The sequence below is a fragment of the Mycetomoellerius zeteki genome, unplaced genomic scaffold (assembly GCF_001594055.1).
Source record: "Mycetomoellerius zeteki isolate Tzet28-1 unplaced genomic scaffold, Tzet1.0 scaffold25, whole genome shotgun sequence".
NCBI classification, from domain to species: domain Eukaryota; kingdom Metazoa; phylum Arthropoda; class Insecta; order Hymenoptera; family Formicidae; genus Mycetomoellerius; species Mycetomoellerius zeteki.
Genome location: NW_017257227.1, coordinates 2,680,021 through 2,706,187, shown reverse-complemented (window position 1 = coordinate 2,706,187; position 26,167 = coordinate 2,680,021). Strand labels below are relative to the sequence as shown.

At 33.8% G+C, this 26,167-nt stretch overlaps 1 protein-coding gene across 8 annotated transcripts; it reads left to right on the top strand.

The window, feature by feature from the left end:
- Positions 1 to 26,167, top strand: axo (axotactin). Of its 8 annotated transcripts, XR_001936666.1 has the most exons (30): positions 1 to 426; positions 5,106 to 5,787; positions 9,815 to 10,143; positions 10,497 to 10,654; positions 10,773 to 10,876; positions 11,717 to 12,069; positions 12,151 to 12,319; positions 12,632 to 12,747; positions 13,025 to 13,131; positions 13,597 to 13,942; positions 14,025 to 14,302; positions 14,388 to 14,628; positions 14,708 to 14,938; positions 15,107 to 15,514; positions 15,613 to 15,816; positions 16,065 to 16,464; positions 16,574 to 16,821; positions 17,041 to 17,316; positions 17,393 to 17,592; positions 17,850 to 18,147; positions 18,425 to 18,575; positions 18,686 to 18,854; positions 19,196 to 19,349; positions 19,499 to 19,677; positions 20,192 to 20,621; positions 20,927 to 21,006; positions 21,466 to 21,651; positions 23,280 to 23,371; positions 25,193 to 25,247; positions 25,830 to 25,842. XR_001936666.1 is itself a non-coding variant. In XM_018449768.1 (29 exons), the coding sequence occupies exons 3-29, from the start codon at positions 9,828 to 9,830 to the stop codon at positions 25,976 to 25,978; spliced, it is 6,006 nt and encodes a 2,001-aa protein (XP_018305270.1). In that variant the 5' UTR covers positions 1 to 426; positions 5,106 to 5,787; positions 9,815 to 9,827; the 3' UTR covers positions 25,979 to 26,167. The 8 variants fall into 8 exon arrangements, 7 of the variants coding, with proteins under 7 accessions (XP_018305270.1, XP_018305271.1, XP_018305267.1 ...); XM_018449768.1 differs by lacking the exon at positions 23,280 to 23,371 and having other exon boundaries at positions 25,830 to 26,167; XM_018449769.1 differs by lacking the exons at positions 25,193 to 25,247; positions 25,830 to 25,842 and having other exon boundaries at positions 23,280 to 23,453.

Here is a 26,167-nt window from a genome sequence, read left to right as displayed (position 1 = left end):
TTCCGTCGCGCCGCGTACTTGAGGAGCCGTGTGCGGTGAAGAAGCGGCAGAACGGAAGGCTGAAAAAAGCGCTAAAAGAGAGGGAGTCCTCGAAAAAGAAGAAAGGATCCTGTCTCGCCGAGGGTGTCGTCGGCATTCAGTCCGTCCACGTTCTCAGTCGGGAACGCGACCGGAAGACCGATTTTCCCCGCGAAAAACCAGCTTCTTCCTATTCCCGACAAGAACTAAACGGAAACTTCCTTCTGGTCGAAGTAAAAGACACGTCTTCCACGGTTGCACAATTTCATTCCGAAGATCTCAAGCAATCGTTTCGCGACTTCGAATTTACTTGTTGTGAATATCGCGAATGAGGCAGAATCTCTGCGGCACGATTTTGAGTGAGTGACTTTGGAGCAAATTTTTACTTTCAAGAAGACAAAATTGTCGGTAAGAATAAACAATGTAATTAATTAATAATTTAAATGCAAAGTGTCGCAACATATACTTGCTATTCTATTTTATTTTTCTAATTTATATAAGTCTAAAATTATATCGAGAAACCTCACATTTATTTTTTACGAGAATGCAATCACGTGTTTGTCGGTTATAATGAGGAAGTGTACGTATATATGCCAATTCGTAAGAGGAAAAATATTCCTGGCACATTCAGGTTAATCTCGTATCTTTCAGCTTAATAAGAGACGACCTTAATTGCTAGTAATTCATGATAAAGCGTGACAAATACTTTTTACAATTTAGAATTACAATTTAAATTTTTCACGAATATCTTCGATGAAAATAAGAGAAGCCTAGAAAATTTTTATACACGATTTGTTTAAGATAAATCGGAATAATGATTTCAATTAAAGCGACTTTTAAAACGTTTAACTAATTCTTTTAATAAAATGTTGGAATTCATGAGAAAATATGAGGAAATTTGTCAACAGAAATATAGAATTTTTGTAGGGTGTTTTGCTAAAAATTACTCGCTTTAAATTATAATATTACTATAACATTTGTGCCGACAAAATTTAGTTCATGCACTTCTTCTGTGGTGTTAATTGTTGCGCTCTTCGTATTATCATAGGATCTGGTTTTAACTGCTCGCCTCTATTTACCTTGCATAAATTTTAAATGCTCGATCGTAACACAAAAGTGATGACGCTTTCTGATAACGACGTACTTCGCTAATGATATCTGCGAAAACAGTCACCAAACATGAAGTCTATCTTTTCAATGACATATTCAGGAAGTCGCTCAAGAATTTATTCAGTAAACTATACAGTCATTGTCGAATTGCTATTATATGTTTTGCAGTCTTATATCGAGCATTTTTTTTATTAATTTGACATAATATCAATTTAGAAATTTCAAACTTTAATAAAATCATTTTGACAGAGACTTAATATTTGTACAAAATACAAAAAAATATTAAATTTGATAAAGTTTTTATTCAGACAAGAAAAGATTCTGGCGCAGTCAGAAAAATTATGTTAAATTTAACACATTTTATGTAACCCAAACAGTTCATGGAAAATTTTTGTGTTAATTTCACACAAGATGAATATGTTAGAAAGTATATATAACAAAAAATTAATACAAAAAATATAACACTGACATAATTTTTTAAGCAATCTATGAAAATACATTTTTCAGTAAAATTAATATTTTTATGTTAAATTAACACACGTTCACATTTTATTCACTTATCTTAAAATTTACGTTTTAAAATACATTACTTTTATATTATTCGTTCATTTATTCATCAATTTTATTTTGACACTAAGAAGTTAAATATGAAATATTTAAATAATGTCATGATATGTTAAATTAACACTCAAATATTAAAAAATTAATCCAAAATTTTAACAAGGACTTGAGTGGATCAATTTTAACACAAATACAAAATCTTTTTTACTATATAAAAGCGTAAAACACTGTACGTTACTAACTCTCGATACATTATATAAAACTTAGTGAGACAAAAAGAATAATATCAGCAATTTTCTATCAATTATTGTAGGGGCCGGCGGAAAAGTTAACGGAGTCTATTGACATTTGAACTCAGGATATCTCGTTTACAAATCTAGCACTCAAGAGTAACACTATTCTTTGAGCCGCCTCGAATTTGGCTCATGTAGTATTTTTTATTTAGTATTTGGAATGTAGAATCACATAAAAAAAGAATTAAATGCTGAGGGAATCATTTAAAGTTATGGTGAATCGTTATTTTTCAGTGAAAATCGGAAAATCTGTAAATTCTCATATAATTCATAAATGGAGTGGACATCAATTTTGGTCTTTTTTCGTTCTTCTTATCATGATCTTAAGAGAGAAATGAAATTTTTAATTTAATTTATGACTTAATTGGAAGCGGCCGAAGAATAATGTTACTCTTTGCTACACAAATGACGCTCCATTGTTGTCTTATTTATTCCGATCGTCTATGTATATACCATGGTATTTAAATGGTTCTCTGTATTTTCCTATATTGTTTTTTTATTTAAACAGTTTTTCACTTAATCATTTCCACATAATACGGCGAAAGATTAATCGGATAATTTTCTAAACTGAAAAGCTATTTTAAAGATGCTTAAACAGTCATTTCAGGCAGCTAATCACGTGCCTGAGTCATCAACCTTATCTTCATTCAATAATCAATTCCTTCCACGCTTTTCGTGTAGCCTATTCCGTAGATACACGACCAACTTCCTCCATGCAAATAGTTACTTTTATCCAAACAACGACGTCGCATGCCACGACGACGTCTTTCCCATATAAAAACCCGAGGACGACATACTCTACACGTGGTATGAGTCATTTGCTGTATTACGTGCGTGACTAGTACAACTAGATTCTTTTTAACGAAAGAGTCTATAGATCGACATTCTCCATCTTCATGAAGACCTAACTATATTGTCCATACATGTATTATCTAACAGGTGATAGTCGTCGCTCTCTTCATCATGATACATTTTTATTCGCTTTATATTAAAGCATTGAAGCTTGAATTGAACATACAAGCCCCTTGTCAATTTCTTATCATAAAGCAATAAAAACTTGATATTTTTCCATTCGCGCGAAATATTTTTATACTTTTTACAAAATATTACTCCGAATCAAAAACGCGAACGCTATGATGACCCAGTCGTCGGTTTTGCTCGATATATCGATCTTCCAACAACCAGAGAGAGAAAGAGAGAGAAAAAGAGGAGCGGCCTCGGTAAACACGCTACTCCGCGAATATTAAGGGTTGCAGAACGAGAAGTATAGATCATCAACGAAGATAATCCTACATCTTTAAGCGAATTTGTTCTTTATAATGTACAATGGATTTGAATGAAAAAAGTCAGAGATTTTCGAGCTCGATTTAGAAGCGCACATCTGGACAAAGTAAGAGTCGGCTCGCTGCTCTCAGAATACAATACCGGTGGAACGCCTTCAGTAATAGAAATATTGTACAATTGTAATATGATGATATCGATAATAATTCACTGCAAGCCATGTACACGGCTCGTCACGCGTCGTTTATAAATGCATACCCGTGTGCTATTATTTGCTTCATAATACACACCCTATTGATTCGACTCAACGACCCCTTTCTCATATCGGGAAGCATGCCCCGAGACCACCCTGTGAAAACTACTTGTGATACTGATCGCCGGAAGGCTCTCGTAAAAACTATCCTCCTAAAAAAATTTCTATTTACCGTTATCGGAAGAACCGTGCCCACTCTATGGAAAAGTTCATCTGCAACCTACTGATAAAAATAAGTAAATGCTAATATGACTCGTAATATGCAAAGCAATATGTATGCAGTAGGGTTGGCAAAAACCCAGTTTTTTCCAAAAAAAATTCAAATTTTGGGGTTTTTATTCTAGGACTCTAGTAGCAGTCATCTATTGTTTTAAAAGCGTAGTATCTGTTCGACAAAAACATAATCTCAAAAAGTCGTCCAACAGATATTATCAGGATTTAGAACCAGTATTTCATTAATATCATTTATATTAAGCAATCATTGCAACAAGTTTCCGATTAATTTAAAGATAAAAAACTAGTTTAATTCTTAATGTATGTTGTAATAAACTAGTTTATTTTTAAAGATCCAATAAACGTTGCTCGTGTTTTTTGACCTTTCTAACTACTAATTTTTGCTTAGCAATCTCAAGCTAGATATTTTACACATTTCGATTTATTTGCACGCGAGTCGTACAATGCGTTCTAATAACTTTCCATTTAAATTTCATCGTTATTATCTTGATTTTATTTACCAACACTTCGGTGATCATGAGGCTTTAACTTTTAAACGTTGGATTGATATTGATTGTAAACTTGTAAGAGCCATATCACAGGTACATTTTTAAAATTATATATTTCTAATAATGTTTTTCTATCACATTTTTCTAATAATTTCTTTCACAATTTACAATTTAAACATTATAAGGCGAATCAAAAATTAAATAAGATATTATATTATTCAAAGAAACAAATTTTTTAATTAGAAATATTTGATTTATATAAATCAATACATTCTCTTAATAGACAATTAATGTTTTTTTTTCATCTAATTTATCAAACATATTACCACAGTATGTTTGGAATGATTTGGTAAAACATTATTCGATTTCTTTTGAAAATTTTCGAAAAAGACTGCTTTATCTCGCCATCCAACGATGAAATAGTTAAATTCACTTGATGAAGTTAAAGATTTATCAATTTTATATAATTTTATTCGTAATGTTAAATGTATTATCTTCAACCTGCGATACGACTTCATATCTTTCTTTCCAATGTTTAATTATAATTAAACTAACATAAATGAATTGAAATATATAAAAATAAAATATCTAGTTCGAGATTGCTAAGCAAAATTAGTAGTTAGAAAGGTAAAAAACACGAGCATTTTTTTTAGTTTATTGAGTTTTTGTTTAAAAATGCGAAGGTATATTAATGTTATACAAAACAATTTGACTCCTAAAACATTTTGAATTTTGCTTATTGTTGGTCTTATTTTTACATATTGCTGCCGATAAAAATCTTTCAGTTGTCAGTATTATCAGAAATAAACGTTGAGAAATCACAAAACAATCTCCCGTTTTGCTAATGCAGTATCGCTTCGATTTCAGGATATTTATTCGGAAAATCATACTCGCTTCTAGAAGAGATCTCTGTAGAAACATCCCCTTTGAGAAAAGTTCAAGGAACGGCTAGAAAAAAAATAACGTTTCGCGGAAAAGAATAATTGATATCGATCGGTGGATGATCAACGACCGAAGAGAGCTCGTATGACCGCGGGATTCGCAGGCGCGAAAAGGGAAAAGGGAACGAGTGGTTGTGCGACGGAAGGCTAGTCGTCGTATGGGGAGGAAAAGAGCGAAGAAACGTTAGAGTGTGGCGCGCGAGACGAGATCGCAATGAAAGTCAATAAACCGTGATGAGTAACGGAGAGTATAGTGGTCGGAGTGGCATTAATAAATTAGTGTCTACTTGCTGCTACAAGCAACAGCAGCGGCAGCAGCAGTAACAGGAGGAGGAAGAGGACAAAGAGGAGGTGGTGGAGGAGAAGGAGGAGGCGCGGACCTCGAGTGTGTGTGCACGATATGTGTACCGGTGTACGTGCGTGCGAATACTTGTGATCGGCCGTGTAGATGCGGGGATTTGGCCAGTGTGTCAGTGTGAAAGAAGACAATTGACTCGCAGCCGCCGTCCGTCGGACGGTGCTCAGCTCGGCGGGGGCCTTCTGACGTCACATCCTGCCCCGCGGCCTGTACGAGAGTCGCGATCTCATCTGGACCACGGTGAACGAAGGTACGCAGATTCGTGTGTCGCACGGCGCAAAGCGCGCTAGAGTTTAAATAGCTCGGGTAAATGGATACCCCTAGAAGTTGGGATCACAGCTGAGATAATGACACCTTGGGGTCATCTTGATAAGAAATCATATTTTAGAGAAAAACTTGCATCGATATGTCTCCAGTTAGCAATACTGGTTATAATCTTTTTACTTATACAGCTGTCAAAAAGATAAAGATAAAGATAATCAACTATGACTAATGCTAGCTTAGCGCAATGATAAATCTCAAGATTGAATAATTTGAATGATTATATCTGTAGATTGAATGAAGTTATTTAATTAAAAATTACAATCGAAGTCATATTTATAATTATCGCATCTATCTCTAAACAAATTTATATAGTAAACATTTATATAGTAAAACGCGCTAGCAATTGAAATAAATGATCAAACAATCATATGCAAAGCGTACACATCGCGTTTGTCAATACGATCAATACGTATAATGATATTAATAGCATTAATAGACAAGATCACCATAGTGACGTTGATTCTAACAACAAAGTACAATATCTATATTTGGAGTTCGTGAAATAACTTGTCTTAATATACGTTTCAAAAAAGATCTAGAAAAAAAAGATGGACAAAATGGACTAAAATCGAGAAATATTAAAATATTTATCGAATCTATCGAAATGCTTCATCGTTCCTTCAGTAATTAAATATTCAAAACTTTTAATGCAAATTAAAAATTACAATATTATCTCTGATATATTTCTTTTAATAAAATCAATATTATTAACTGCATAGAATTTGGATTGTGTATTCTTTAGGGATAATGTTTCACAAATCATGTAAATAGAAAATAGATTAATTCTTTCGACACTCTAAAATCTTTAAAGTGAAATCTAACTCTAAAGAGTGAAACCTCACTCTTAAAAATTGACAATTGAGCCACTTTTTTTTCAATACTGATTCAAATGTCATTCTTTAGAATTAAATTTCACTTCAAAGATTTTAGAGTGGAGTGAAAAATAGTTTAATTCTTATTTGTCTTGTATAATAAATCAAATTAAAATTAATTTTTTATTTAACATCTGTTAATTAGATCAAACATTTGTTATAAGATAAATATTTTTTTAATATACCATATATTGCATTTCCCGTAACAGAATATACATTTGTGAAAAGAGAATATGCAATAAATTAATGTCGCGCATTAATCTTGGACATTGACACTTTGGAGTAAGTATTACTATATTTTGCACAAATGACTGCAAAAGCTGTGCGTGATCGAAAACGTCCGTATCAGATACGACGAATCGACGACGTCTTCGTGGTCATGAGCACGAGATTTCTCGTCGTGGCGTGAAATTTCAGATGACGTATGATAGGTCTTCTAATTAACTAGGGCGTTACGCAAAGCGTATATAGACACCGTGAAACAGAGAGAGAATGAGAGAAACTCGACATTGATCATTACGATGAGATTCTTACGATCAAGATATATATGACGATTAAAAAAAATCTCTTTCCTGATCTCGCAATTGTCGTGTGCAGCGTAACGATAAGGCTTTTTTCTTATGGTCCTCGTTATTCGTCAAGGTCATTGCATGCGTCTCGCTTCGACGGACGTCGAAGTTCGAGTCGGAGATGCGTTATTTACTGACTGGATAAATTGCGATGACGAGGCAATTTCGTGACGGACGTAACGTACAGTGCGCGAGCGAAGACATCGTAGAACGAAGAGCGTTCGTCGTTCACCAAGGTGCGCGTGTATTCATTTCCGAGGAGTCCCATTAGAAGCAAATCCGACAGGAAGTGCAAGGGCCGGTCAGCGATTATTCATGCCGGACGAGCGCGACGCGTGTCGTCTTTCTTTCGCAGATCAAATCCAATTGACCCCGTGAAAGATATAATTGCTAGAGTTTACGATACTTGAGGGTGTTCGAAGAAACGGGCGACGTCTACTCCCAAATCAGATTACATGTTATAACGTATTATGTCGTAAGATAATATTTTATTTCGTCTAACGTATGCTAATACGCTTTATTATTAAAAGATATATTATTAAAGGTATATCGGTTCGATGTATCGTGTTGCACACACCGAGGGTCCAGTTCGTGACGTAACGGTGCACTTTGACTTCTATACCATGGGTTAGAAATATAAACGGAAGATCCTTCTCAGGAGAAGAAAAATGAAAGATCGTATCAAAATAGTAGCGGCGGCTTAACCGGTCGTGTCGGATATACTGTTCGTTGCATCATTCATATCGGAATCCCTCCCTATCTAATACCTGCGTCGCGACGCGAGGGGAAGTCGTAAATTCAAAAGCGGCAACTGCAATCGTAAAATTGCATCTGCCAGGCTCGTGTTGAGATAGTCTTAACTGAGACGCACCGGAAGGACGAGCGGTTTTAAGCGCTTTATGGAAGGGAACGTGGGTGTCCACGTGGCCTGAATCGTAAAAGCGCTCTTGAGCGCGCGAGGTGAGCGAACAGCTCTCGAGCATGAAAACGCGTCAGACTTGACTCTAATTGGTCCGTGCCGCTCCCGACTTAATCGATTGTATCGCACTGATCGCATTTTAAGCAAGGAAAATATACTGCATAAACAAAACGAAGAGTTTTATATACACAGTTTTATATACAGAAAAAAAGATTATTCTTAAATCAACCATAATATATTCATATATATAAGCAAAAATATTGTAATCTTTCTTCAAAGATTTTAATCTTGATTTGATTGAATTTATATTGATGCAAGTATAATTATTTTGCACTCAATTCAAGACTTGCTCAATCAAAAATTTTACATCAATACAAATTTAATCAAGACTAAAATCTTTGAAATAAGATTACAATATTGTTGCTTATATATAATGAACAAATTATATATAAGTTTTTATTATATAATTTACTATATAATTATATAGTTGATTTAAGAATAGTTTTTTTTCTGTGTATTTTTACTTCCGTAAGAAAACAGATGCATGGAAAGAATGGTATTATTGAACTATCTAAAAAAATTAGATACAGATCTGAAAATAATTTCGTTGGACCATCAAAATAATAAGAATCTCAAGCATACTGAACAATACTACGAAAAATTTTGACATTCTTGTAACAAATTTGAGCATTTTACATAATTATTTTAATAATCCAACAGAATTATTTTCAGATTTGTATCTAGCTAAATTTTTAGATACTTCAACAAAACCGTTCTTTCCATATCAAATACATAAAAAATATCATTGTATGTTCTTAAGTTCAATAAGTTACAAATTTACTAATTTAATTAGACCGATTCATCAAGTTATAGCAATTAGAGGTAACTCGTGATTTATTAACGGAATATAATTAGAGTATTGTTAATAAATATGCGCGTGTCGCTTATAATTAAATATCTGTATAACTATTTATTAATAGAGATGTGTGAATCAAGGTTTTTTGACACTGAATCAAATTATAAACCAAATTTTATTTCTTTATTTGAATCCGAATCAAACTGAAGTGACAAAATTTTATCCTAATCGAATTGAATTAAATCGAATTTTAATTAACAATATAATTATTGTTAAATTGAATTTTGATATACAAAAAATAAAAAAGATTTCTACATAAGAAAAATAATTAATTATATATGATATGTTTTATTTATTAGTGAAAAATATGATTGTATGTATACATATATATAATATTTTATATGTATAAAAATTGTTGATAATTCGTATTCGAACCTCTTAGATTTGAAATAGATTTCCGAATACTTAGTTCAGATTCGAATTATAGAGATTCAAATTCGAATAAAATCGAATCTTATCTGACTCGTTTCGATTAGTATCGGAATAGTTCGCACATCTTTATTTATTAATGCTATAAGAATTACTATCTATCTATATAAATAAAAAAATATATAATACGCATATTTGCTATTAACAATGCAATTCGATAATTAAATTTAAGTGAAACAAGAATCTATTTTATTGGTAATCGGAAATCTTAATAAGTTTTTTTAGAATCGATTAAATTACTTTTTCAGCGAATGAAGAACGATGATTTACCGCGACAAGAGGATCCTCGGGATCCTTGTCTTATTCAACGTAGTGGCAAAGATGCCGGCGAATCAGACGGATTCGCCAAAAACAGATATAGTTGAAGAGATGGAAGAATTTACTACGACCAAAAGGATTGTACCCGATAGATGTCTTCTCAAGTTAGAACCGGGACCCTGTAAGCAATTCGTTCACAAATGGGCCTTCAACAAAGCCGAAGGAAAATGCCGAACTTTTCCGTACGGAGGTTGTCACGGAAATGAAAATCGGTTTAACTCGGAAGCGGAGTGCCTGCATTATTGCGTCGGTGGTGACCGTAAGATATTTTCCTAAAAATCAAAAGTTTATAATAAACTTTATTACTATTAACCAATTAAGTGTAAGAAGAAATATTAAATTTAAAAGAATTAGAATAATTAAGTACATTTGCATTAAAAAAATAAATAATAACATAACAAAATGATATGAACTAATTTAAAAATTTTACTTGAGACGATAAAAATATGTTCAGGGATATATATATATATAAATCATTTTATAAATCGTGTGACGTATTCGTTAATTTTAAAATAGATTAGATAAAACAGAAGTATATTTTTATATAGAAATCCTTGTAAACTATTTAATAAAGATTGAAAAAATTGCTACAAATTTATTGACTATTTTTAGATACGCTACCACCTTATCTTGTAACAAAGGGCAGCGTATTTGTCGCAACAAGCACGACAACAATGAGCACTCCACCCTCGACAACCACTACACCACGGCCAACCTTTACACCTCCGAAACCGACGAAACCACCGGTACCGAAGAATTTACGAGGAAAGGTAGAAACGCGTCAATTCATATAAATACGTAATATTTTGCGCAATCCAAGAAAATGTTTTCTATCATATATTATATTTCCATCATATAAATGTTTTCTATCATATATTTTTACCGAAGGAATTGACTTTCATGGAATCTGGCCACGAGAAAACATTTATGTTCGCACAAAGCAATACTTTCATCCAACTCGATGGCCCTGGCATTAAAACTTTCCAGTTGAGGTGAGCATAGCAATTTGAATTATTTATAAATCTTAAAAGTTGAATTTTTCATTTGCGAAGGAAAATGTTTTAATAACACAGGCCTGCAAAATTGGAGGTGTTGAAGATTGATTGGAATTTAACAATATTTTCTTACGTAATTTTTTGCGCTGAATTCGAATCCGCTGCAGAATTGCTCTATCAAGACTTCGAGATATCCTAACTTAAAACTACCAAAAAAGCCGTTTTCAACCATATTTTAAATTAAATTAAAAATTAAGAAAATTTTTGTTGTCAAATCCATCAACGATATCATTTACTACTATACGGCCCCTTCAAAATCCATTTTGAACCATCTCAAAGCGATTTTTTCTTTCGGAGATATACTTATTCAAAGTTCAATGAATTGTACCTCATAGGAGCCTAATCTGCATACCGTTGTATTAGAACAAACGATATTTCTGAATAGATTAGCTGACTCTTCTTCCTTTTGTCACAGAATATTTTTAAATCTGCGAGAATTGTTATACTTTCACTGTTCATGTCTTACTAGTATTTTATGTTGCTGTCTCTAGTGCACTAAAGATTTTTAAAATATGGTTGAAAACAGCTTTTTTGGCAATTTTAAGTTAGGATATCTCGAAATCTTGACGTGATAGAGCAATTCTGCAGCCGGATTCGGATTCAGCGCAAAAAATTACGTAAGAAAACATTGTTAAATCTCAATCAACAAAACCATGCAGGCCTGTGTAATATGTCTTTTAATATATTTATGTAAGGTCTTATATGTCATAATTATTTTATATTATTTTAGTAATATAAAGAAAGTAATATTTTTACATATTATTTAATATATCACAGACTATGTCGCGAGATATCCTTCCAATTTCGCACCAAGCTTCCACACGGTTTACTAGTTTATCACAGTGTCAAAGATCGTCCAGAAGGCCTTAACCCTTATGCCCTTTACGTGATAGTAGAGAAGGGTCAGCTGAAAGTTGTTCATGTATTCGGCAAACAATCGACTAGTTTAACAGTCGGCCAAGGGCTTAACAGAGACGAGTGGCACAAAGTTCTCGTAAGAATCGACGTGCACGGGGCAAAGTTAATCGCTAAAGTCGACGATAAGCAGGCCGAGACTACTCTAAAAGTTTTAGAACGCATCGTTAATTATGGAGTATCTGAAGAACTAGCCTCTGTCGTTCTTATCGGAGGTGAGAAAAGTCTTTTTCCGAGAGACTCCCTCCAAGCAGAATTTTTTTCGCATCCTTATCGCTTTATTTCCATTTTGACAGGACTGAGTTCCGAAGAACGATTACACGGAGTGAAGTACATAATAGAATCTTTTGTCGGCTGTATCAAGGATATGGTTTTGAGTTCTGGAAAATCTGCCAGCGATTTGCTGCCCATTCGGCCATTAATCGCGACCAAGCACGAGAATGTTAAGGAAGGATGTATCGATAAGTATGTCTTTAAAAAAGAAAGAAAATCCATTTGGTGATACAAGTATCGTTCTGTATTTGTTATTCATTGGCTGGTATTCATAAGTTGATTCTTATTTTAAAACCGGCTAAGTAATATCTTAAAATGCTAATACAATTTTACGATTCGCTTATAACATCTTAAGATTGTATCTAAAATTAGACAGTCTTAAATATAAAAACCGGTTATAAATACCGGCCATTTAAGTATCAAGAAAAATAGAGTGATGTTTGTCGACTTATGACATTAAATGGAAAGCACTCTCGATAACACAAATCTTTAATTCCAATTTAGGTGCAGGACACGAGAAAACTTGTGCTTCGTCCCCGATCAATGTGTGAATCACTACAATAGTCTGACATGTGATTGCTTCGGCACGAATTACGAGGGTGAACGTTGTGATGTGTACAGTACGTAAAGTAATTGAATTTAATACGAGTATCTTTTACTAGAATATACATTATAATATTTACATTTCAAATAACAAATCATTTATTTTCCCAAGATTTAATTTGAGACTCTCTTAGCTATTATCAAAGGAATATTCATTCATATGGAAATGATAAATACATATACTATATAAATTGTATTAGTCGAAGAAGATATAGGGCTTTTACGCACATTTAAAAGGATCCGGATATTCCAATACGAGTCTAATGGAGTTTGAAATGTAACATTATTTTTCAGCCGCGACTATACTGACGCTGAGAGGCTCCTCGTACGTGTCCTTTCGCGTGTACGATTGGAAGGATCGTGTTCACTCGTCTGTCAACAGGATCGGCCTCGCTTTTAAGGTATTTGACCACGGGCACTTATTGTAATGGGACCGTTCCTTTCCCTTGTCGCGGGCTCATTGATTCATTATAGCGAGACGTTATATCTCTTTGTCAGAATCGAGAGGGAGGGTGCATTTTGTATTTTCACGAGCAGCTGCTTTTATCCATCACTCACTATGACGAAAAATTTACCGTGGAAACTCTTCGGGAGAGTGTCGAGTTCTCTTCTCAAATTGTATCGTAGCAGATCATTGTATGGACACAATGAAATTTGTCACATGCAATTATCATTATTGAATTTTTCCGCCATAAAAAAAGATACATAGAGAAAATTATGACAAATAATTTTCTCCATCTATATATCTATATCTCGAGATTAAATTATTATGACAAATTATATTGTCGTAATTTAAAAATATTATTATATGTCAAAAAATATCAGCTAAAAATTCACATTTGGTTTTTGATAAAAATAAATTTCAGACAAAATGGGACAATTCCGCCTTGTTTTACGCTTCTGGTGAAATCGATGGTACACCGCATTACATTGCAGCTTCTATTGTAAACGGATCAGTTCACGTTGAACTCGATTTCGGGCATAATTCAAAGATCTCCACTACGTTGGGTGATTACGTCACGTCTGATTTTTGGAACAATTTGATCATATTTCATAACGGAACCACCGTTTTCGTCAGCTTGGACGACGAGGTAAAGGTACTAGAAGTACCGGGAGAAAATTGCGATATCATTATCGATCCAGAGATATACATCGGTGGTGGTCCAGAACTCCACAAGAAGAAGGGTCTTCTGTCGCACAATAATTTTGCAGGTTTGATGAAATTACCTGACATTAATTATTAATTGAATAATGTAGTCCATTAATTATATAATATAAATTTCAATTTTTCCAGGTTCCTTGAAGTACGTGTTCTTCAACGACAAGTCGATTATATACGAATTGAAGCGTTCTAACCCTATGGTGCACTACATAGGTGTGCTAGAACCAGAATATTACGAAGCCGACGTCGAAGTCATTCCGATCACATATCCTTTCGCGGGAAGTCACATCTGGTGGCCAATCGAACAAACCAATTCGCTGAAGTTAAACTTTGATTTTAAAAGTTCAACGCCAATCGCGATCATCGCTTCTGGAGATGTAAAAAGCAACCGCGGTGTTGGTTACTGGGAGGTATGATTATATAGATATAATATCGCTCTCTAATATTTTTTTTACATTTTCAATCTCTGTTACTTATTTATATTTTTCTCTATAGTTACGTCAAGTCAATGACGAAATTCGATTCCAATTGATACCAGTTATTACGGAGAACATTACGTTGTCAACTTCAGTGAAGTTTCCGCCTTATAACACTTCTTGGCACGCGGTCGAGCTTAATTATACAAAGGGTGAACTTAATATCCTTCTCGATTATAGGAATAAGCAAAGTAAGCTCTTCGCTATGACGTTTGAATTGGGTGATAAAGTCATCATAGGAAGTGGTAAAAGTAACGCAGGTAAGTAGATTTAATATTAAATTTGAAAGATTAAAAATTGATGTGAACGTAAAAAGAGATTCTTTTATCGTCAATTTAGGTCTAGTAGGTTGTATGCGTGAGATACGAGTGAACGGTCAAAGAATTGAACCTAGATACGTAATTAATACCGAGAGAGTAGTCGGAGAAGTTGCTTTGGACAATTGTCAATTTGTGGATCCATGCAAAAGGCCGAACACTTGCGAACATGGTGGTAAATGTTCAGTTAAAGAAGATAGAATCACGTGCGATTGCACGGACACTGGATATATCGGAAAGAACTGTCATTTTGGTAAGACAAATTGCGATAAATAATCAATTCAACAATCTTAGATACATGAAGCTAAAAATATAATAAATTAATTATAAACTGTACAGCAAATAAAAAATTAAAAATTAAAATTATTTCATTAATTGCAATTGCTACAATTTAAATATGATTTTTAATATCATTCTTTAGCACAATACAGAAAAACATGTGAAGAACTGGCTCTTCTGGGATACACGCAAGATGACGTTTACAAAATTGATATCGACGGAAACGGTCGATTCCCGCCCGCTTTAGTAAAGTGTGAATTCCAATCGATCGAAGATTCGACTAAAACAATCGTCGAGCACAATTTACCCTCCCAAGTAGACGTCAGATCTATCATCGAGAATGATTTCTCCTTCAGCATCAAATATAGGCAGTTTACCGCTGAAATGCTTCAGGAGCTGATCTCACACTCACTTTATTGCAGCCAATATGTAAAATACGATTGTTACAAAGCACCCTTAGAGCTACACAGCGCCACATGGTTTCTAGGCTCCAAAGGTACTACTGTCGATTATATCGGAAACGTCAATCGCGGATCCTGTCCTTGTGGAAGTAAGTTCTTTCTTAAATAAATTCCTAATGCGAAAGAAATGTAAAAGAAATTTAAGGTTGTCTCTTGCGAAGATTGTTATTTATTAATTTTACTTTAGTGAACAGAACATGCGTGAATTCCAACTTGAGCTGTAATTGTGACGTATCTACTGGAAATGCCGGAAAGTGGTTGTCAGATGAGGGATACTACGAAACACCCGATTCCTTAGGCATCACCGGAATGATATTCTTGCAACAGAGAGATCTTGAGGAAGATGCTCGGGGACGTATCACTTTAGGGCCATTGGAATGCGTTGAAACAAGTAAGAAAACACATACCGATTTAGAAATAGAAATTTATGCGTCTTTTATTATATTATTCTATTATCTATTCTATTATATGTGTCTTCTATTTAAATGACATAATTTTATTTTTTAGAAATAAATAATAAAAACAAAATTTTTTAAATAACTATTTATGATAAATATACTATCGCATGAATGAGTAATATCTGCATTTTTGGAAACAATATCTTTATGAAATTAATGATGATCAATTAATGATTTTTAGATACACAGAAATACGTGGTAACGTTCACGACATCACAATCATATATCGAAGTACCTGGTTGGAGGAAGGGTGATATAGCTTTCAGCTTCAGAACGACGGGCGAGAAAGCTATTCTTCTATATCAACCACCGATCCGGAGCAACTATCCTTCCTTCATGGTTGCCCTAACGTCGGAATATCGGTTGACCTTTAATTTCACCCTAAATACCGGTACTAATCGCGAATTACAAGTAGAAAGCCGACGAAAACTGAATAATGGCGAATGGCAGAAGATTTGGATCGATTATAACGACTATCATGTGAGATTTATGATCAATACTGATTTTCGAATGGTGGATTTGTTTCCCGAAGAGGAGTTTGGACCCTTCGAGGGATCCATGTTCATCGGTGGTGCTACTGCGTGAGTAATTTTACAACTTAATAATTAATTATCAATTACACAATGAATTTCCTTATTATGATAAATAATAATTTTTATTCGATTTTGTTAATTCTGCATTAATTTTTAGAGAGCACTTGAAGACTTCTTCCGTTCGACAAGGTCTCATCGGTTGCTTCCGCGGTCTCGTTGTCAATGGAGAAATATTAGACATTCATAGTTATATGTCGGTACATCTATCTGAAATCATCAAAGACTGCAAACCTTCGTGTCAACCTAATAAGTGTCAGAACGGCGCTAGATGTGTCGAATTGTGGAGTAATTTCGAATGTGTGTGCGAAAATCGATGGGCACACTTAGGCACTTATTGCGAAACAAGTAAGTAACTTTACTCGATTACTTGAAAAAATTATTTCCAAATATTTTTAAAAATATCTTAAGCTTATATTTAAAGTATATATATATATATATATATACACATCTGAAACTTTTCATAGTTTTCTAGTTTTTTAAATATTAATTAAAAGTAAATATGTATATGAAATATATTATTCAATTTTGAATTAACTAGTATTAAAATAATATCCCTAAATTCAGATATCAATAACAAAGCTCTGACATTCACCTCACCTGGAGCATTCTTAAAGAAGAACTATTTCGGATCGGACGACAACGAGGAGAGATTGCAGCTGAAAAGCATGCTGCTTGAAAATATTTTAATTAATTTAAGAACTTATGATACTCATTCTTTGATACTGTATGCGAACGATCATTTGAATAATTTTGCACATCTATACGTCTCAAACGGTACTCAAATCGTCTATCTTTTCAACGCTGGCAATGAAATAAAAAATATCACTGTGAAAAATCCAAGTACGTTAAAATCTTTTGAAGCGAATGTATGCGACATGCATATTAGAAATTTTAGAAAAATAATCCGTTTTTTCAGATGTCAACACGGGAATCTCCGTACAGATCGCCATAATTCGGGGCGAGAATTGGACTACATTGTACGTGAATGAATATAACGTCACATTGAATGCGACACCGATACTCCTAGACACGTATTCGAATAAACCTTGGACAAATCCAGAGAAAGAAGTTCTTGCACCGCAACGGCCGCCGGCACCTCCCACCGATTATTTCCAAGTGGGTCTTTGAATATAAATACTGATCTTTCGCTTCAAATAATAAAAAGTCTGAAAAACGTTTAAAGAATCTAAAGACAGCTTAAATTGTGTCTTTTTAGGATGCTATACAGCATAATAATAATAACGGATGGCTTCTTGGATTATTTTTTTGCAGATGCATAATATGACATATTATACACTGTATAGTAATTAATAATATTTATATAAAAACATATCAATATATATATCTAAAAGAATTAATAAATATTTATTTAGGTAAATTTAGGAGGATTCGATCCTGACAATCTGCTCAGAGTTGGAAAAGAAGGCGCCTTAATTCAAGGCTACGTTGGCTGCTTGCGAGGACTCATGATCGGCAAGTATCTTGTCGATCTACCAAACTTAGCCAGCGAAGCGAATCATGAAGGAAGTAAAGGCGTTCTGCCGAATTGTCAAATGAAATGCGATACGATGCCCTGCAAAAATTTAGGAAGCTGCACGGAGGATTTCGGCAGACAGGAGTCTTCCTGTAATTGCGAGTTGACATCCTACTTTGGCGAACATTGTGCCGATGGTAAGTTTATTCATTATTATTTATTGTGTTAAATAAACGTACTTTTCAAGCTTAAATTAAACATGAAAATGTAAATCAAGAAATCAAAGATTTAAAGAGTCAAATCTAAAAATTGCAAAACTAAAGAGATTCGCAGATATAAATAGAAGATATATTTCAAAATTAGAAAATTATCTTTTCCGAAGAAATAAAAATCTATTAATACCTAAAATAACTTAAATATTTCCATAAAGTAGATTACTTTATTCTAAAAAAAGAAATTTATTTTTTTATACAGAAAAAGGTGCCGATTTCAGTGGGGAAAGTGTACTTCAACGCGAATTCGAACTGGAGGGTGAAGTGAATCAGGTGAAAGTACAGTTGGCATTCTCAACAAATGAACTACGACAACGAACTACCGCGTTGCTGCTGGTACAGACCGACAACAAGTAAAGCATCGATCTTAATATTTTCTTAATCCCCGTATAATATTCAACCGTTCTGACACCAGTCACTGACGCCTGAAGTCCTGGATGTCTTTCGAAGAACTTTTTTCCAGAAGGAGCTACTACTTATTGGTGGCCTTGACGTCCGAGGGACTGCTCATTTTCGAAGAAGACAGAGACGGTTCGGCGGCTGGAGTGCGCCTGAGCGATCGGAATTTCCTGAATGGTGCACGTCACAGTGTCTACTATATTCGCGATAACAACAACACGGCCATCCTCTTAGTTAGTTATAATTTCTTCTGTCTCGCTTTAGGACTTTTACATATCGCTCATTTGATACATGATATAATTAAAAAATTATTTTTTAGTTGCTTGCAAAAAAACTTGCAAAACGGGAATTATAATATAAAGAACAAAAATAATATATTTTAAAAATATATACTTTTATTCTTCAATCAATTATTGCATCAAAATTGTAAAATTAATTCAAAATTATTACCAAATTTTAATGATGCAAAACATTCAAATTTATTTTTTGAAAACCTTCATTTTTTTAGTTGTCATTGTTGTAAATAAAAATATTAAAAAATACTGTATTTTATATAATTTGTACATAATTTTAGATCGACCGTGAGCCCGTCCAATTGCTACCGATTCCAAGAATACCGATACCAGACGAGGACGAAACTCCGGGTTCCACGGAGATACAACTTGGTGGATTGAACACCACCGATTCGCGATTTATCGCCTACAAGGGATACACCGGCTGTCTTAGTAGTGAGTTTTCTCTGAAATTTCTCAACAATGTCTGTTACACTAAATTTATTGCTCTGCGTCTATTTATCCGAATACTTCCGTTGTGTTTCTCTTATGCTAGATAAATAAGCGTAGCTACCCACATGACAAATTGCAAATTACGCTTTTAGACGTTGTCATATCAATCAATGGAGGCTCCGATATGAAACCACTAGAGGAATACATGCTCTTTACAAAACAAGGCAGCGAGACCGTGCGGGCAACGATACCCGCCGGCGTTAGAAGTGCTCAATGTGCGGTCTTCCATGTTCAACCAGGTGGTCTTGAACCACCCAAGAACGATAGCGTGGTAAGAAACTCGGAAATTAAATATCTTATTAAAAATCAGTTTCACATCATGCATCATTTTGCATCTTGCTTATATCAAAGAAAATAACATAGCAAATTCATATGTTTTGAATTTGAAATAATTTGCAATCTTTAAACGATGATAAATTATTAACTAATCTTTGTTCTTCAATTAATACATTCTGAAATGTAATAATTAATTAATACACTTAATTATTATATTCTTTCTCATCCAAATTAAAACTTTAAACCCCTATAAAATATTTTCTTTAATGATTATAGTAATATAATGTTTTAAACAAATAATAAATCAATACGTGAATTTAAAAACGGAGAAATTAAGGGCATATAAGCGCTCAATGTTTTGTAGCAAAAATATGCAATTAAAGAAAGTAGAAAAATAAATTCAACGAGCGTATTTACATGCAGACATGTTAAAAAAGAAAGATTTTAAATTAATTGTACTATACATTCGATACAAAAATAAAAGACAAAATTGCAAAATCTCATTAAAGGGCCGTGACAAAGCATGGGTCGAGGATCCACCGGAAAGAATCCTATACAAATCGCAATATTCAGGCGCTACCCAGGAGGAGCAGGGTGCAGGAACGTACATCTTCATAGCCCTATGTTGCGTCTTCGTGATCGCGGTGGTCGGATGTATTTACGAGGTATGTCGAAGCACACGCAAGGACCGTCAACGAAGACGTGCCGCAGCCTCGGGAGCGACCACCGGTTCAGGTTCACAGAGGTGGCAATCGCAACAGTACACGGACTCCTTGGTCACCGCGACCGGCGTAAAAGCGATCGGCTTCAAGAACGTGATAGATGACGACAAGAGGCCGAATGGAACTCACGTGAAAGTTTCCAATGCCAAAGAATACAAGCCACTGCCGAATACAGAACCCAAGGACTTAATGAATGATAAAAAAGTTCACATAAAAGGTACTCTAATCTATTTTGATTTGTAGATAGAAAATATGCGGAAAAACTTCATCTTTTCTCCTTCCAATTTCTTATCAAATAGTAAAAATTTAAAGTCATTTCTATTTTATTTATAAAATATTTAATACGTTACTCATCATATAAATATTGCATGCAGTTTGTAAAAAAAAGAACAGTTATATCTTTTATTTAAATATTTTTGAATCTTAAAGACATAAAGATGTATAAGAATATGGAAGAAGTTTTCCATATTTTGCTTATCAATCAAGATTTAATCAATATTTGTATTTTTGTGTGCATTACAGCAGAAGAAGAACCAGAAAAAAAGGAGCTCCTAGGGGTAAATACAGGCACCGTCATTAAACCTGTGAAACCGAACCCATTCGTAAAGATTTTTTCTTTTTTTAAAAGATGCATATTTAGCTTGGTCAAGCTTGCAAAAGGGCTTTGCATGCAATTGTTGTCAATTTATTGCATTCGCATCTATGTTATGTGACGTATTTCTATTGACAAACACATTAAATGCATAAAATAAAAATGAACTGACTGAATCGCTTCTTCAAAGCATATCGTCTTTTTTGCATCTGACTTCGCACTATATTCACAATTCTCTAACTAAATCTATCGACATGTTGCATTATAAAGAAATGTACAAGCATTATAAATCAAGATATAATTTTCATTATCTCTCTCTCTCTCTCTCATTTTCAATCTAATTTCTCAAATATAATTTATTCACACACAAATCCATGCTTTCTTCGCAATGCCGAATAAATGTAGCATAATATTTTCTATATCGTCATAATTTAAGAAATCATATAAGCATTTTATTTTTCTCCAACAGTCAATGGAAGATCTAAGAGAAGAACCCGAACTGGAAGAACGCGAGGAAGAAGAGGAGGAAGAAGAAGAGGAAGAGGACATCCAGGAGCCGGAGGCAGACGAGAACAAAGATCAACCGCAAGGAGATCAGGAAGAGGAACAAAAGGATACGAGTAATGATCAAGATGGCGAGCTTCTCGTTATGCCGGTAAGAAATAAGACGGCAAGGAGAGGTTCCTTGACTGACGAATTGGACCAAAACGAAACGCAGGCCCTCCTCGAGACGAACTTTTCCGTGACGGGTTTGAATGAGATCAAAACCGAGCGTATAATACCGAGAGTAAATAACACCACGAAAAGTATTATGCCGAAGAGACCAATGAGTCTCGATCTCAATGCACCGATCAAGTTCAGAAAATTGCGCGGGGCTCGGCCCGAAAAAGTCACGGTGAAGTTAATTAATGGTGACGAAGCGAGTCTCCAGTCTCGAGGTAGAGGCCATGTCGACGTCGCGTCCACGAACAAGAACAATTGATGATTAAATTGACTGACGACAATAATTAATACATTCAAAAATAATTACGCGGATTCAACTATTGTAAATATCGCGTCAAGCGATCATTCTTAAACGACAATCACGTATACATGTATATTTTAAGACAATACAGTTTAGCTACAGTATGAGTGTGGTTCAAATATAACATGGCTAATAGTCGAAGGTGCTTAACTCGAAATTTCTAATATTTATTTAAACGGAAAATTTGTGAGTTAGGCACTTATAATATTTTCTTAGCCATTCATAACTAGCTCTAGCACGCATAATTATCTGCTCAAAATCACATTTTACGCGTGGAATCGATAAAAGCTCATTATTAAAAAATAAAATGATATAACGCGTTTTTCTAATGATGAAAAGTGACAATCGATCAACACAGATTCGGTAAATGCTTGTATTGCTTTGAAATCGCGTATTATTTATTATATTGCAGTGTGAACACTAATTTCTTATTGCAAACGTTTTACTTATTGAATTTTATGAATTATTTACATATAAATCAGTGTATACATTTGACTCAAAGTCTAGATCATAACCACATTTGGAGAGAGAAAGACATTCGAGTAATGTAAAATTAACTTGCAATCGAGCACCTATTTGTGTTTCTTATGTAGCACGTCGTCAGTATTTTCCCAGTATTGATTAGCTGTAGGAGAAACCATACGTACTTAGCTCGAACAAAATACTATTTTAAGACTCTAGTGCCTATAAAATAACTTGACGATAACAAGATGAAAGCAATGTTGAGTAAATTTATAACGAATATATTGAGACTCTCATATATTTGAGATAAAGAAAAAGAATTACGTAGTTTTATTTTTAAAATTAAAGTGAAATATTATTTTATCAATTAAAGTCATTCGTGTATTTTTACGATACTATTATATAATCTGATACCACGCAATTAACTACAAAAAGTCACCATAGCATAGATTTATGTTATTGTCATTGACGACCGCGGTATACACCAAAAAGACAAACTATTCAGATTAATAAAATTATTCTGAATAAATATTCTGAATGCAAATTTAAATCTCTTTAAAAACTTATTTTTAATACATATAATATTTTACAGTTTGTCTTACGTGTGCACCCGCGCGTCTGTTTAGTTTGATTTCGCTGCTTCGTGTAATCGTATAAAGTGTGGCGTTTGTGTGCTTTTGGTGGCGATCACACAAAATAATCATGCGATAAAATTCACAAAGCATATCGCGCAAACTGATATCATCCACAATCCGATCTAATACCTCGGACTTTAAATATATCAGACATACTTTCAGCACAGGGATTGGTCTAATGTTGAGGAGAGCGTTATACCGTTAGACTCCATTTTAAAACCTGATGAAACGGAAACATCGTGCGAATTATAGAGGTACAATAATGTGTCTTGCACATCGATATACAGGGTGTTTCCAAATTAAATGGCAAAACTTCGGGAGCGTGTAGAGGAGTAAAAAACTAAGAAAAAAAGTCCTATAGACATATGCTCGTTTTTGCTCCGTTTCAGAGAAATCGAAAAAAAATGTTTTTTTTACCTGCAAGATTAAATGGGGACCGTTTTCTAAATTTCTTGGAGAATGAATTTTCTGACTATTTAGAAAACATCCCATTACAACAACGTACTGAAATGTGGTTTCAATTAGATGGATGCCCTGCTCATTACTTATAATCTGTACGAATGTTAACTCGACAATCGCATCGTGGCTCGCATCTTTCGCAGCCTTCATTCCTCTCTGAATCGCAAGATTTAATTTACTTTATTATTTATAATATATTACATTTATATGAAATCTACTTCCTCGAATGCATTGACAATTAACAAGAAATTCCCTGATTAAATACTGTTATAAATTGAGCACAAACAAACGCACATGTAATCATAAAGTAATTACAATGTTGCAATTATTTTATGGCTACAGGTAAAATATAAGTCATTATTTATATATATATATACACAAAATTATAATTTAGTTATATATACTAAAAAATATTTTGTCACAATTGAAATTAATACGAAAAGTTTTATTATCTCGAAATTTTAATCAGTGGACTGTTGGCATTTTACGATTTCCACTTCCGGCGATTTCTACATTTTATTTATGCCGTTTTCTTTTAAATACTTATTAACTATATTAACAGTTTATAAGATCATAACTTGCGAATGAAAGAGATATTTGCGTGTTCGAATGTACCTCTTCCTTTCGATATAAATGTTACGATGCATCCCATTTGGAATGACAAGAAAATAATATTCTTCTGAAGAAATTAGCAGCTCTTAAACATCAATCCGTGAGTCTTGAGATACATTTTATAGCATGTTATATACAGACGAAAAATGACAGAGAAAATATACGATTTTTTCCATTAACTCGAGTTTGTTGCATCGCTGTAACCATCTGTCACGCCTCTCCTACACCACCAAGCTTCTTCTCGCAAATTCGTCGCCTTTCCTCACAATGAAATTTTCTAACCCGGAAATGAACAAACGATTCGATAGGTTGTATTTTACACGTTATTTATTCATCTCTATAAACAATTTTATATATGAAAAATTACTTTTTCTCTCGCTATTAGATAAGCATGTGCATGATGATCCGATATGATAATTTAATTTTGTTATTACTTGAAAGGAATTTATTAAAAATTGGAATGATCTCTTCAATCTCCTAGAAAATTTAAAGAATAAAATCCAGAAAATCTCTTGTCTAAATAATTTGATGTAAGTTCAGCTTTGGATATCACGAAGAAATGTAATCGTCGCATTTTGTATTGCAACGAATAAAACTATTTTCACGCGTTTGAATTGAGATCTGAGCACGCCGATGCCAATGCTTGATGTAAATTACAACCGGGGCCATTTCCAGTTAAACTAATCGATTTAAGAACACTCCACGAAGACATCGATGAAGCCTTTTATCGCAACCTGCACGAGTTCATAGACAGCGATTAACCCGAATTGCCTGACGAAACGGGTTTATTCGTGGCACGTGAAAAACATTCACTTCATCGCATGCACGCTTTGAGCTACAAAAACTTCTGAGGCTCTACGAGACAAGCCCATTCAAAGTGTCTGAGCGTGTTTGTTACGTACATGCACTAACCAGAAAGATTGAAGAAAATAGAATGAATCCATTATTTCGCCATTCTACGGCGAGATATTGAGTATTTTAAAACCAACTTTCGCTTCATTTAGGCGCCTGCAGACAGAGACGTTGGAAGACAATCGAAGATGCAAGGGAACTACTTAGGTCAGTAACACAAAGGAAACTTCTTCCTTTGACTTAAGAAATTCTAACAACATGCATAATAAAATTTAAAATAGATTATTAGTAATTTTTACACATGATAATCTAAGAAATATTTAAACACCTATTATTATGATTTTTTTCATAAAAAGTGTTATTATAAGATGTAATTATAATTATGCTTTATTTTTATTATGTTTTATTTGTTACAACTAAAATTTTAATTATTTTGCTTTTTTAAATAGTCATGAAATACTTTCCCCATAGAAAAAGTCACATTTACATCACAATAAACTCACAATGGATAAATTGTGATAACGCTGTGAGATTATTAATGAAAGATTACAATGACATGTCACATATCTTGATCTGTATATGTCATAGTGAGTGCAATTTTCATAAGTTGATATGCGTCATAGCGATATCATACTTGTGACGAGCGAACATTTCGCATCTCATCATGATTTTGTTGTGATATTACTGTGACTTGCTTTTTTTACTATGGAGGTTACATGTACATTGTATAATTTCGAGAAAAATCTGCTTAATCGAGTAGAGTTAATTATGAAGATTATTTCATTTTAGCACCAGGCAGGCCTATAACTTTCAATACGTCTCCTATCTTCTTGCCGGACGGCCAACGAACTTTCGGCAATCCACTGAGCTATCTTGGTGGTCCGATGTTACCACCCAGGAATAGATCCTCTATCGAATCAGTGTTATCATTAGATTGATCGTGGATTATCTATACTTTCCTTTAAAGGACTATTGTGAATGTTCACAGGAACAACGAATCGTATTTCTCGATCAAATCGGAAAGTCTCGAACGTGTTGAGTGCCAAATAAATATTATTTTTTTATACAGACGTTATTAAACAAAACAGATTAAAAGAGAAAAAGAGAAAAATCGTGTTAGATTATCC

Excerpts from the sequence above, each read along its gene's own strand:
- axo (XM_018449764.1), top strand. The coding sequence starts at position 9,828 with ATGATTTACCGCGACAAGAGGATCCTCGGGATCCTTGTCTTATTCAAC. Across the intron at positions 13,943-14,024 it reads GTCGCACAATAATTTTGCAG|GTTCCTTGAAGTACGTGTTC; the intron begins GTTTGATGAAAT and ends CAATTTTTCCAG. Across the intron at positions 19,678-20,191 it reads CACCCAAGAACGATAGCGTG|GGCCGTGACAAAGCATGGGT; the intron begins GTAAGAAACTCG and ends ATCTCATTAAAG.